The sequence below is a fragment of the Mytilus galloprovincialis genome, chromosome 6 (genome assembly GCF_965363235.1).
Source record: "Mytilus galloprovincialis chromosome 6, xbMytGall1.hap1.1, whole genome shotgun sequence".
Classification (NCBI taxonomy): domain Eukaryota; kingdom Metazoa; phylum Mollusca; class Bivalvia; order Mytilida; family Mytilidae; genus Mytilus; species Mytilus galloprovincialis.
In genome coordinates, this window is record NC_134843.1 from 45,332,086 (window position 1) to 45,344,836 (window position 12,751).

At 33.1% G+C, this 12,751-nt stretch overlaps 1 protein-coding gene across 9 annotated transcripts in view; it reads right to left on the minus strand.

Annotated features, from left to right (window-relative positions):
- Window positions 1–5,145: 5,145 nt before the first annotated feature.
- Window positions 5,146–12,751, minus strand: part of LOC143079709 (uncharacterized) — an 88,603-nt gene continuing 80,997 nt past the window's right edge. For all 9 annotated transcript variants that reach the window (XM_076255232.1, XM_076255225.1, XM_076255233.1 and 6 more), the window contains one exon: window positions 5,146–8,268. In XM_076255232.1, coding sequence (XP_076111347.1) covers window positions 8,240–8,268 — 29 coding nt within the window. In that variant the 3' untranslated portion in view covers window positions 5,146–8,239. The remainder of the gene's footprint in view (window positions 8,269–12,751) is intronic.

Here is a 12,751-nt window from a genome sequence, read left to right on the forward strand (position 1 = left end):
TTTATTTGTCTTTTGTTTATTGATTGCCCTTCTGAATTCTGTTCCTGTTGCATTCCTTTTGTAATCTAGTAATTTTGTTATGAACTTGATCATGAGTTTAAAAAAACCAGCAGCCACAGACTTAACTATGTGAATTCCATTTTTGCTTTATCATGCACATTGGTCTATTGATGATGTCCCTAGAAACTTAAGTCTTAAACTGAATTCATAAATTTTGCTTTGAGACCAAAATATTGTCAAAAATTATTAAAACAAAACTTGCATTTTCAGATTATAAAAGGGTCTTTGGAACACCAAGAAAGCATGATTTTGCATTATTTGTTCTATAGCTTCTTGGGCCTTCAGTGGCTCCAAAACCCTTCAAAAAAAAAAATGTTGCCTCGCTCCGCTCAGAAAAATATGATTGACAATACTTTTAAAAGAGGTAAGTTACAACCAATGCATGTATATGCAGTTGAGAATATAAAAAGATTCATTTCTGCAGAGGAGCAGGATTAATTTTGATTAAACGGTACATAATAACTTGACTAAACATGTATTATTTATAATAAACAAATCATTTAAAAATTATATGTTTTTGAATATCATAAATATAGTTGTGAAATTGAATAATCAGTCCCTTGCTTTAATGAAAAATGAAAAATCTTGCTTCAATAGTGCAGAAAATGAATAATCTGTCGTCTTAGTTGGCGAAAATAAATAACCGATCAAAAACAAATCCTCCTGCCCCCCCCCCCCCAGAATATCAAATGGTCGTCACCTTATACAAAACTTTAATGTACAGAATCTTTACAGACTGAAATAAGATAAAACTTTAGCGACCAGAATCTTAACAGAACAGTACCAGGTTATCTGTCAAATGTTCTTAAACTATTCCGATCAAGATATGAACACACCATTATTTGGTTTTTCACCAATTCATCCTATTTGTCCTAAAAACACTATCTCAGTGCTATTATATTGCATCTGTGGAAATAAATATTTTATTGACCATGTTAACAATTAAATTTAACTGTTTCATTACAAGGTTAGACTATTGCAATTAGTGAGGATGATTTTTTTAATGTCACTTGGAGGGTTCGAAAATGTTCTGAATTGGTCAGATTTTACATAGTGATGTTATAGTGTAGCAAACCAGAAACATATTTGTAACGGTTCTATGGAACCCAGTGTCTCGGCTTATTTTGCTTATAGTCATGGGCTCAACAAACTAGAGGCTCTAAAGAGCCTGTGTCGCTCACCTTGGTCTATGTGAATACTAAACAAAGGACACAGATGGATTCAAGACAAAATTGTGGTTTGGTGATGGTGATGTGTTTGTAGATCTTACTTTACTGAACATTCTTGCTGCTTACAATTATCTCTATCTATAATGAACTTGACCCAGTAGTTACAGTGGAAAATGTTAGTAAAATTTTACAAATTTTGTGAAAATTTAAAAAAAAAATGACTATATAAAGGGCAATAACTCCTTAGGGGTCAATTGACCATTTTGGTCATGTTGACTTCTTTTTAGGTCTTACTTTGCTGTACATTATTGCTGTTTACAGTTTATCTCTATCTATAATAATATTCAAGATAATAACCAAAAACAGCAAAATTTCCTTAAAATTACATATTCAGGGGCAGCAACCCAACAACAGGTTGTCCGATTCATCTGAAAATTTCAGGGCAGATAAATTTTGACCTGATGAACAATTTTCCCCATGTCAGATTTGCTCTAAATGCTTTGGTTTTTGAGTTATAAGCCAAAAACTGCATTTTACCCCTATGTTCTATTTTTAGCCATGGCGGCCATCTTGGTTGGTAGGCGGGGTCACGCCACACATTTTTTAAACTAGATACCCCAATGATGATTGTGGCCAAGTTTGGTTTAATTTGGCCAAGCAGTTTCAGAGGAGAAGATTTTTGTAAAAGTTAACGATGCCTTCGGGCCAGGTGAGCTAAAAATGGGAAATAATTATTAAAAATTTTCCTCCATCTTTTGCTTGTAAGAAGCTATAGTCCAAGTTTGGTTAAAATCCAGGATGGCTTTTGAATCTGATAAATGTTATAAAAACTTTAACTGCAAACTGTATGTATAAAAGTTAACTGGAAGAACTAGAGGCTTTCTAGAGCCTGTGTCGCTCACCTTGGTCTATGTGCATATTAAACAATGGACACAGATAAATTCATGACAAAATTGTGTTTTGGTGATCATGTGGGTTTGTAGATCCCACTTTACTGGACATTCTTCTTGCTACAGTTATCTCTATCTATAATGAACTTGGCCCAGTAATTACAGTGGAAAATTATATATTCTACAAATTTACAAAATTTACAAAAATTTATGAAAATTGTTAAACAAGAGTGCACAAACTGAAATGTCTCGCCTTCTTTACTAATCATTGATATTATGTTGATAGTCCTAAGTATAAAGCTTTATTACAACTGTCACATAAACTTAACATAAACCAAGATAGCTAAACAAAGACCAATGAACCATAAAAATGAGGTCAAGGTCAGATGAACCATGCCAGGCAGATATGTACAGCTAACAAAGCTTCCATACAACAAATATAGTTGACCTACTACTTATAGTTTAAGAAAAATAGACCAAAACACAAAAACTTAACACTGTGCAATGAACCGTGCAATTGAGGTCATGGTCAAATAAAACCTGCGGGACTGACATATAGATCATAATATATTTCCATACACCAAATATAGTTGACCTTTGGCATATAATATTAAATAAAAAGACCAAAACTTAAAAACTTAACTTTCACCACTGAACCATGAAAATGAGGTCAAGGTCAGATGACATCTGCCCGCTAGACATGTACACCTTACAATCATTCCATACAACAAATATAGTAGACCTATTGCATAAAGTATGAGAAAAACAGACCAAAACACAAAAACTTAACTATAACCACTGAACCATGAAAATGAGGTCAAGGTCAGATGACACCTGCCAGTTGGACATGTACACCTTCCAGTCCTTCCATACACCAAATATACTAGCCCTATTGCTTATAGTATCTGAGATATGGACTTGACCACCAAAACTTAACCTTGTTCACTGATCCATGAAATGAGGTCGAGGTCAAGTGAAAACTGTCTGACGGGCATGAGGACCTTGCAAGATACGCACATACCAAATATAGTTATCCTATTACTTATAATAAGAGAGAATTCAACATTACAAAAATTCTGAACTTTTTTTTCAAGTGGTCACTGAACCATGAAAATGAGGTCAAGGACATTGAACATGTGACTGACGGAAACTTCGTAACATGAGGCATCTATATACAAAGTATGAAGCATCCAGGTCTTTCACCTTCTAAAATATAAACCTTTTAAGAAGTTAGCTAACACCGCCGCCGTAGCCGCCGCCGCCGGATCACTATCCCTATGTCGAGCTTTCTGCAACAAAAGTTGCAGGCTCGACAAAAATGACTATAATGGGCAATAACTCCTTAAGGGGTAACTTGACAATTTTGGTCATGTTGACTTATTTGTAGATCTTACTTTGCTGAACATTATTGCTGTTTACAGTTTATCTCTATCTATTATAATATTCAAGATAATAACCAAAAACTGCAAAATTTCCTTAAAATTACTAATTCTGGGTCAGCAACCCAACAACAGGGTGTCTGTTTTGTCTGAAAATTTCAGGGCAGATAGATCTTGACCTGATAAACATTTTATCCCTGTCAGATTTGCTCTAAATACTTCGGTTTCAGAGATATAAGCCAAAATCTTCATTTTACCCATATGTTCTAATTTTAGCCATGGCGGCCATTTTGGTTGGTTGGCAGGGTCATGCCACACATTTTTTAAACTAGATACCCCAATGATGATTTTGGCCAAGTTTGGAATAATTTGGCCCAGTAGTTTCAGAGAAGATTTTTGTAAAAGATAACTAAGATTTACGAAAAATGGTTAAAAATTGACTATAAAGGGCAATAACTCTTAAAGGGGTCAACTGACCATTTCGGTCATGTTGACCTTTTTGTAAATCTTACTTTGCTGAACATTATTGCTGTTTACAGTTTATCTCTATCTATAATAATATTCAAGATAATAACCAAAAACAGTAAAATTTCCTTAAAATTGTCAATTTAGGGGCAGCAACCCAACAACGGGTTGTCCGATTCATCTGAAAATTTCAGGGCAGATAGATCTTGACCTGATAAACAATTTTACCCCATGTCAGATTTGCTCTAAATGCTTTGGTTTTTGAGTTATAAGCCAAAAACTGCATTTTACCCCTATGTTCTATTTTTAGCCATGGCGGCAATCTTGGTTGGTTTGCCGGGTCACCGGACACATTTTTTAAACTAGATACCCCAATGATGATTGTGGCCAAGTTTGGTTTGATTTGGCCCAGTAGTTTCAGAGGAGAAGATTTTTGTAAAAGTGAACGAGGACGGACGCCGGACGCCAAGTGATGAGAAAAGGTCAGAGGCGGATTTAGAGGGGGGGCCCCCCCTTTTTGGGAAAAAATTTGGTTGCTTATATAGGGAATCATTGACGCGTGACTGGAGCGGGCCCACTCTTAGGTCAGTCAGTGGGCCCCCACTTATGAAAAATTCTGGATCCGCCACTGCATGTGAGCTAAAAACTAAATCCATTTATAAGTAATATACCGAAAAAACAGGAAATAAATTTTTACAAAAATTCCTTCTAGATACTAGCTTTTTATAATAAACAAACTTCTGTCCAATTCTGTTGCAAATCAAGGGTAGTTTAAGAAAGTTTTTAATTTTTTTAAAAAAACTCTAACCACGTTATAACTGGTGTTTCCCTCTCTTAGACAGTTTTTCTTTGTACAGTGTGATAATGTGTCTAACACATTCATGTCTCAAAGCTGCAACATATGAATTACAGATCAACTAAGCAGATATATATAGGCATTTGGGGAAGCACAATTATATTGATCATCGATTAAGGTATGACAATTTTTTAAAGATTAAATAATTCAAATATCTAAGTTCATCTGAATTAGTTATTAGTGAATTGACTTCTGGTTTGTAAGTCATTTGTACATTTGTTGTCTATTTGTTCCAATTTATTATGGGAGAAGACTTTTATAATTATAGGCTTTGTTAATGTCTAATTACTTAGAGTACCTCATATATGAATGACAAAAATAACAACTTTGCAGTTTTTATATGCTTTATTACAGGCTGCTATAATGTACAATGGCAATAATATAAAAGAGATCTGTAACATAATACAAGAACAAACAAAACAAAAATGTGTCCATAGTACACAGATGCCCCACTATCATTTTCTATGTTTAGTGGACCGTGAAATTGGGGTAAAAACTCTAATTTGGCATTTGAATTAGAAAGATCATATCATAGGGAACAGGTGTACTAAGTTTTACGTTGATTGGACTTCAACTTCATCAAAAACTACCTTGACCAAAAACTTTAACCTGAAGCGGGACAGACGGACGAACGGACCCACAGACCAGCAAACATAATACCTCTCTACTGTCGTAGGTGGGGCAAAAAAAAACATGATCTACTGATTTAGAATTTATAAACATATTTGATGTTCTTGGCTCTATTAACAAATGACCATATTTGAGTAAGCAAATTTCAAACAATGCCAAAATACTTGTAGTGTCTAGCTCTAGAATGCATTCTGTAAGTACTGGCGATTTGTGGGTTAGATCCTATGATGAATAAAAGCAACATTCAAATTGGTATTTTTTGCTTCCATGCTAAGCATACATCATTTAGAACTAAAATTGGTCAACTCTAGGTTGTGTGTCCATGTGAAGTGAAATGTATTCTTGCTGTCAATTTCTTCACAATCTAGGAGATTAAACATATGGTTACGCATTTAATATCAGCACAATCATAACAAGGTTTATTTTGAAAAAGTAACTAGGCTGTTTCCCTAAATATTGTAAAAGATTTTTTTGAATTTAAACCATGCTTTCCTCAAACTGTATATTATTATAGTAACAATAGATAATTTGTTTTATTGCCTATTTATGATATATTACATTTATTGGCTTTATAACAAAAACCTAAAACAAGAATGTGTCCATAGTACACAGATGCCCCACTCACACTATCATTTTCTATGTTCAGTGGACCGTGAAATTAGGGTAAAAACTCTAATTTGGCATTAATATTTGAAAGATCATATCATAGGGATTATGTGTACTAAGTTTTAAGTCGACTGGACTTCAACTTCATCAAAAACTACCTTGACCAAAAACTTTAACCTGAAGCAGGAAAGACGGACAAACAAAAGAATGAATGAACAAACAGATGGATGGACGAAGGAACAAATTGAGCACAGACCAGAAAACATAATGCCCTTCTCCTATCGTAGTTGGGCCATAAAAAGTTGTGTTGATCTAGCTATCTACCATGATATTAACTCTTTTTAAACACTCACATAGTGATCCATACTATGCTTTTATAACAACATGGAATATAAAATATTAGAGCAATCCAGTTTAATCATTGATTAATAATTACAAAATATATTTAACAATGGATATAACAATTTGAAGCAACAACTTGTAAATGAACTGCAACATTTAAATCAACATACATTATTAAAATACTACTTTTGCAACAAAAACATTGCTGACAATGAAGACCAGTTAGTTAATATCACAGTCATCAAAAAAAGCACCAAAAAGCAAAAAAGGCAATTAAATATGAAATAAGGTAACATCTGAGATATTTACTATTTCCTATAAACTCAATTTAGGCAAGGTGAGCTTATAACTAATTAATACAATTATCAAGATAATAAATGTTAACAAGGCATTAAACCTTATTCAATTTTACATATGCTGCATATGGAAGCAAACTAAAAAGAAGCTACCATCATTTATATATTTTGGACAATCAAATTCCACATGGCAATAACAACAAGTTAATAATTCAAAATTACAATCTATAATGTTTTAAAATACTAAAAATTAAAAATATTATATGCGTTGGATCAGTTCTAACGAGACTTTATTATGCTAACTATTATGCACATTAAACTTGTATAATACCTCAAAAGATTATGATTGTGATATACAATACATCCTCTCAAAAACATTGTGTTTTAAATATATGGAAAAATAATTGATTGGTTGATTTTTGATTGCTTAATATGCAGTGCCATATACATGTATTTCATTTATATACATAATGTAAGTTTTAAAAAAAGGCGGGAAATGTAAACGGGGGATTACTCTGGAACAGTTAATGGGACAAAGTTAATCTTTATTTTGTGGTAAAAATCATTGTGTATAGGTTTCATAACATTTGGTTCAGGCAAACTAAAGTTAAAGAACAAAGAAAAAATTCAGCATTTTTTCCATTTGTAAAGGAGTATATCTTTAGGAAGGTTAAAGTGGCCAACCACAATGCAAGCTTGATCAATGTTTTGTGGTAATAAGCATTGTTTATGAGTTTAATAACATTTGGTCAGGGCAAACTAAAATAAGAGAATGGAAACCAACTTTAGGACATACTGACGGACATCTGTACAGAGGTACAGTCGGACAGGGTAAAAATTAATGTCCCCTACGCTACAGCGGGAACATAATAATGACATCATATCATTAACTTAAAAATACAATAATCAGCATTTGAGACAATATAAAATGATTTTAGTACTGGGTTATAATACATGCAATACACCGGTATTTGTAAAACCAGAAAAAACATCACTGGTCATTGTAAGAACATAAGAAAAACATTCCAATCAAAGCAAGGGCAATTACATAACATCAAGGAACAATTACAATAAACTCAACATTATTATCATCTGTAACAGGGACAAAGTGACAACACATAGATTTCATAAGCAACAGTACAATATTACCAAATTCTGTGGATTTATTAATATTCATTGGTTTTACTCATTTTCATGGATTTTGTGGATTCAGGTGAACCACAAATTTAAATATGAAGCAAAATACAATAATTGCTTAGTATTCTGTTTACTCAGGAAACTAGATAATTAAGTTTCCACAAAATTCCCAAAATCCCTGATAATTAGTTATCTAGAAAATGAAAAATCCACAGCACTTTTTAGAACATGTAACATAGATATACTTAAGCTCAAGCACAATACCTCATTTTCTGCAAGGCAAGTTTTTTCAATTACAAGTAGAATAGTATATACAACATATCATTGAAAAGTAAGCAGACATTCAAAATAATCCAGCATGTTTTTTTTAGGGAGTTTAAATGTTCTGGGTTGCACTCTTGCTGAGGTTTCAAGGGGATCTGTCCTTTGAGGTAACACCTGAAAATAAAAGGGAGAAAAATTATCATTAAATTGGCTCAGACATTACTTTATTAATCAATATAACTAAATTAGAAGATAGGCTAAAGATACCAAAGGGACCTTCAAATTCAAATTTGTACGATTTTAAACTGACAATGCCATGGATAAAACAAAGAAGACCACAAGACTAAATACAGTATACAACACATACCATATAAAACAAAATAATACCAATACAAACCCAACCAAAACAGGGGTGATCTCAGGTACTCCACATGTGGCATCCATCATGTTGCTAATGATAGTACAAACCCAAAGATAAGATTAATTCAGTAGGTCAAATTTGGGATAATGAGTAAGGTTGGAACATATCAGTCATCAGCTGTCAAACAGATATTCCATAACTGTCAAAAAACTTGTAATGGTGTCCATAAATTGTTTTTGAAGGGATATGCAGGCAATGCTGGAAAGTATCTTTGAATTCATACAGTTTTGATTATATGAAATATGCCTGTATCATGCCTTCCTATTTCATTGTATACTAAAGAAAGTTCTGGTTCTAGTGATGTCTAGTTTTATACAAGTATCTTTATTACCAATACCACCACTAAGGGTCATTTATGTAACGTCCCTCAAAATATGAAAAGTATGAAACCTTGTGGTAAATTTTTATATAGATCTTACACTTTTAATAAAGTTATTTTCTGGAAACCAATTGTCTTTAGATGCAGATGAAGCCAGATGACATCATAACACTATACAACCTTATTTTTTTTGGGGTCAGTTACAAACCATTGTAAATTGACTTGAAATCATTGAATTTTTGTTGAAAATAATTCTTTTGGTTATTTGTGTTAATTGTCAACAAAAAAATTTCCTATCAAGTCACTGTTCTAGATTTATGAGGGGGATAGGACCTTTATCGGGACTTCAGGATCGAGTGGTTTTAAGCTCGGGATTTTGGGATCTGGTGTTTTTAAGCCCGGGATTTCAGATCAGGACCCCTCCTACCCCCTATATTTATAGTTATATTGGTGAATACTTTCTGTTTTAAAATTTTATCTGAAAACAGGGACCATCTAAGTGCATTATATCAGGGAATTCTTTTTTTCGAATTTCGGGACCTCGGGATTTGGTGTTTTTAAGCCTGGGATTTCGGGATCTGGTGTTTTTAAGCCTGGGATTTCAGATCAGGACCCCTCATACCCCCTATATTTATTGTGATATTGGTGAATACTTTCTATTTTAAAATTTTATCTGAAAACAGCTAGGGACAATATAAGTGCATTATAGAAATCACTCAGTTAACATTAAATAGACTCGACATTTACCACATTTTTCACCATTGAAATCATATGGACCTAAATCTACTTTTACTGGACCTGGAACTTAACTCCTGATAAAATATTTTCAAATTCCTTTTCTGACTGTTAGACTGTTGGACTGAAAGTTTGATGCAGTTTAAATTCATACCTAAAAATACATTAAGCAGTAATTCTTCAAGTTTAAATTCATTTCTTAAAATACATTAGACAGTAATTCTTCAACTCTAAACAAATTAAAAAAAGTATGATATGATGAATTTTTGTGATCTGTTGAGGTCACCACCTACCAAGATACCTAAGCCACTTATACTTCTGTCATAGTGCTTATGTTGTAAGAGATTATCACTTTCTATAATGTAGATAATGTCAAGTATCGTCCCTTATTCAGAATTGTAGCTTTTTGTACCCAATAAAAGATCTGTAAATGCTCATATTGTGTCAACTTGCTGAAAAGCTAATTATCTATTTATCTTATTCATTGGAGTGTTTTTCTTAAAAGATAACAAATAAGATAAAATTGAGAAAGGAAATTGGGAATGTGTCAAAGCGACAACAACCCGACCAAAGAGAGACAACAGCTGAAGGCCACCAATGGGTATTTCAAAGGACATTTCTGGCACAATTTATACCTACCTACCTACCTACCACATTACTCTTTAAAACCAGATGCTCCACAGGGCACAGCTTTATACGACTGCAGAGGTTGAACCCTGAACAGTTGGGGCAAGTATGGACACAACATTTAAGCTTGATACAGCTCTGAATTTGGATTCTGATTAAATAGTTGACACAACATAGGTTTCTGACACAGAATGAATGTGGTCTAAGAACTTTAAATTAAAAACTTAAAAATTTTAAATTGGACATATACCTATTATGTCCAATATCCCAAATCTAAATACATGGTTAAATTCAGCATATTATTGAACCCCAAGAATTCAATTTTTGATGAAATCAAATAATGTTCAATTTTAGACCCTTAAGACCTCAATGTGGACCTATTTGATAACCGGGCCCAAATATAAACCAGATGCTCTGCAGGGTGTAGCTTTATACGAACGCAGAGGTTGAACCCTGAACGATTGGGGCAAGTATGGATACAACATTCAAGCTGGATTCAGCTCTAAATTTGGATTGTGATTAAATAGTTGACACAGTATAGGTTTCTGACACAGAATGACTGTGGTCTAATGAACCTAATTTTTTTTTTTTGCATTTGAGCAATTCACTATGCTGTTGAATATTAATCCTCTCAAAAAATGATTGAAGAAATTTTCTTTTTATTTATGAAATCTGAAATGAGAAAAATTTGTATGGTCAAAAACCTTGTGTTTAAATTTCATAGATTTCTATTTACTTATACTAAAGTTATGGTGCAAAAACCAAGAAAAATGCTTATTTGGGCCCCTTTTAGGTCCTTAATTCCTAAACTGTTGGGACCTCAATTCCCAATATCAATCCCAACCTTCCTTTTGTGGTCATATACCTTGTGTTTAAATTTCAATGATTTCTATTTACTTATACTAAAGTTATTGTACGAAAACCAAGAATAATGCATATTTGGGCCCTTTTTTGGCCCCTAATTCCTAAACTGTTGGAACCAAAACTCCCAAAATCAATCCCAACCTTCCTTTTGTGGTCATAAACTTTGTGTTTAAATTTCATAGATTTTTATTTACTTATTCTTAAGATAGAGTGCAAAAACCAAATGTCTTCGGACCACGCCAATGTCATACCAATATCTGACCAAAACATTTTCAATTTTTGCGGTCGTATAAAATTTAATGAGCACTAATTTTCTAAAGTGTCAAAGGCATTGCTAATAATAAACTATGACATGAGTTTCAAAAAATTCTGGTAAGAATTGTACACATGTAAGTACTTAAATATCACATTATTCCATAAAATCAATATTTTCAAGGGGCCAATAACTCTTTTAAAAATAATTTATCAACACTGATATCAAACTTGTCTAAGACATTGCTGATATAAACCTATAATATAAGTTTCATAAAAATCTGTCTATGAATTGTACACATGAGAGCACTAAAGATGCAATTTTCCATATTAGTAATATTTCCAAGGGGTATAACTCTTTAAAAAAACTAGAGGCTCTTAAGAGCCTATGTCGCTCACCTTGGTCTATGTGCATATTAAACAAAGGACACAGATGGATTCATGACAAAATTGTGTTTTGGTGATGGTGATGTGTTTGTAGATCTTACTTTACTGAACACTCTTGCTTCTTACAATTATCTCAATATATAATGAACTTGGCCCATTAGTTACAGAGGAAAATATTTTGTTAAAATTTACAAATAGTTACAAAATTATTAACTAGAGGCTTTAAAGAGCCGGTGTCGCTCACCTTGGTCTATGTGAATATTAAACAAAGGAAGCAGATGGATTCATGACAAAATTGTGTTTTGGTGATGGTGATGTGTTTGCACATCTTACTTTACTAAACAGTCTTGCTGCTCACACTTCTTATTTCTATCTATAATGAACTTGGCCCAGTAGTTTCAGTGGAAAATGTTAATTAAAAATTTACAAACTTTATGAAAATTGATAAAAATTGACTATTAAGGACAATAACTCCTTAGGGGGTCAATTGACCATTTCGGTCATGTTGATTTATTTGTAAATCTTACTTTGCTGAACATTATTACAGTTTATCTCTATCTATAATAATATTCAAGATAATTACAAAAACAGTAAAATTTCCATAAAATTACCGATTCAGGGGCAGCAACCCAACAACAGGTTGCCTGATTCATCTGAAATTTTCAGGGCCGATAGATCTTGACCTGATAAACAATTTAACCCATGTCAGATTTGCTCTAAATGCTCTGGTTTTTGAGTTATAAGCCAAAAACTGCATTTTACCCCTATGTTCTATTTTTAGCCATTGCGGCCATCTTGGTTGGTTGACCGGGTCACCGGACACATTTTTTAAAACTAAATACCCCAATGATGATTGTGGCCAAGTTTGGATTAATTTAACCTGGTAGTTTCAGAGGAGAACATTTTTGTAAAGGTTAACGATGACGGACGCAAAGTGATGAAAATAGCTCACTTGGCCCTTCGGGCTAGGTGAGCTAAAAATTGACTATAAAGTGCAATAACTCCTTAGGGGGTCAACTGACCTTTTAGGTCATGTTGACTTATTTGTGGAT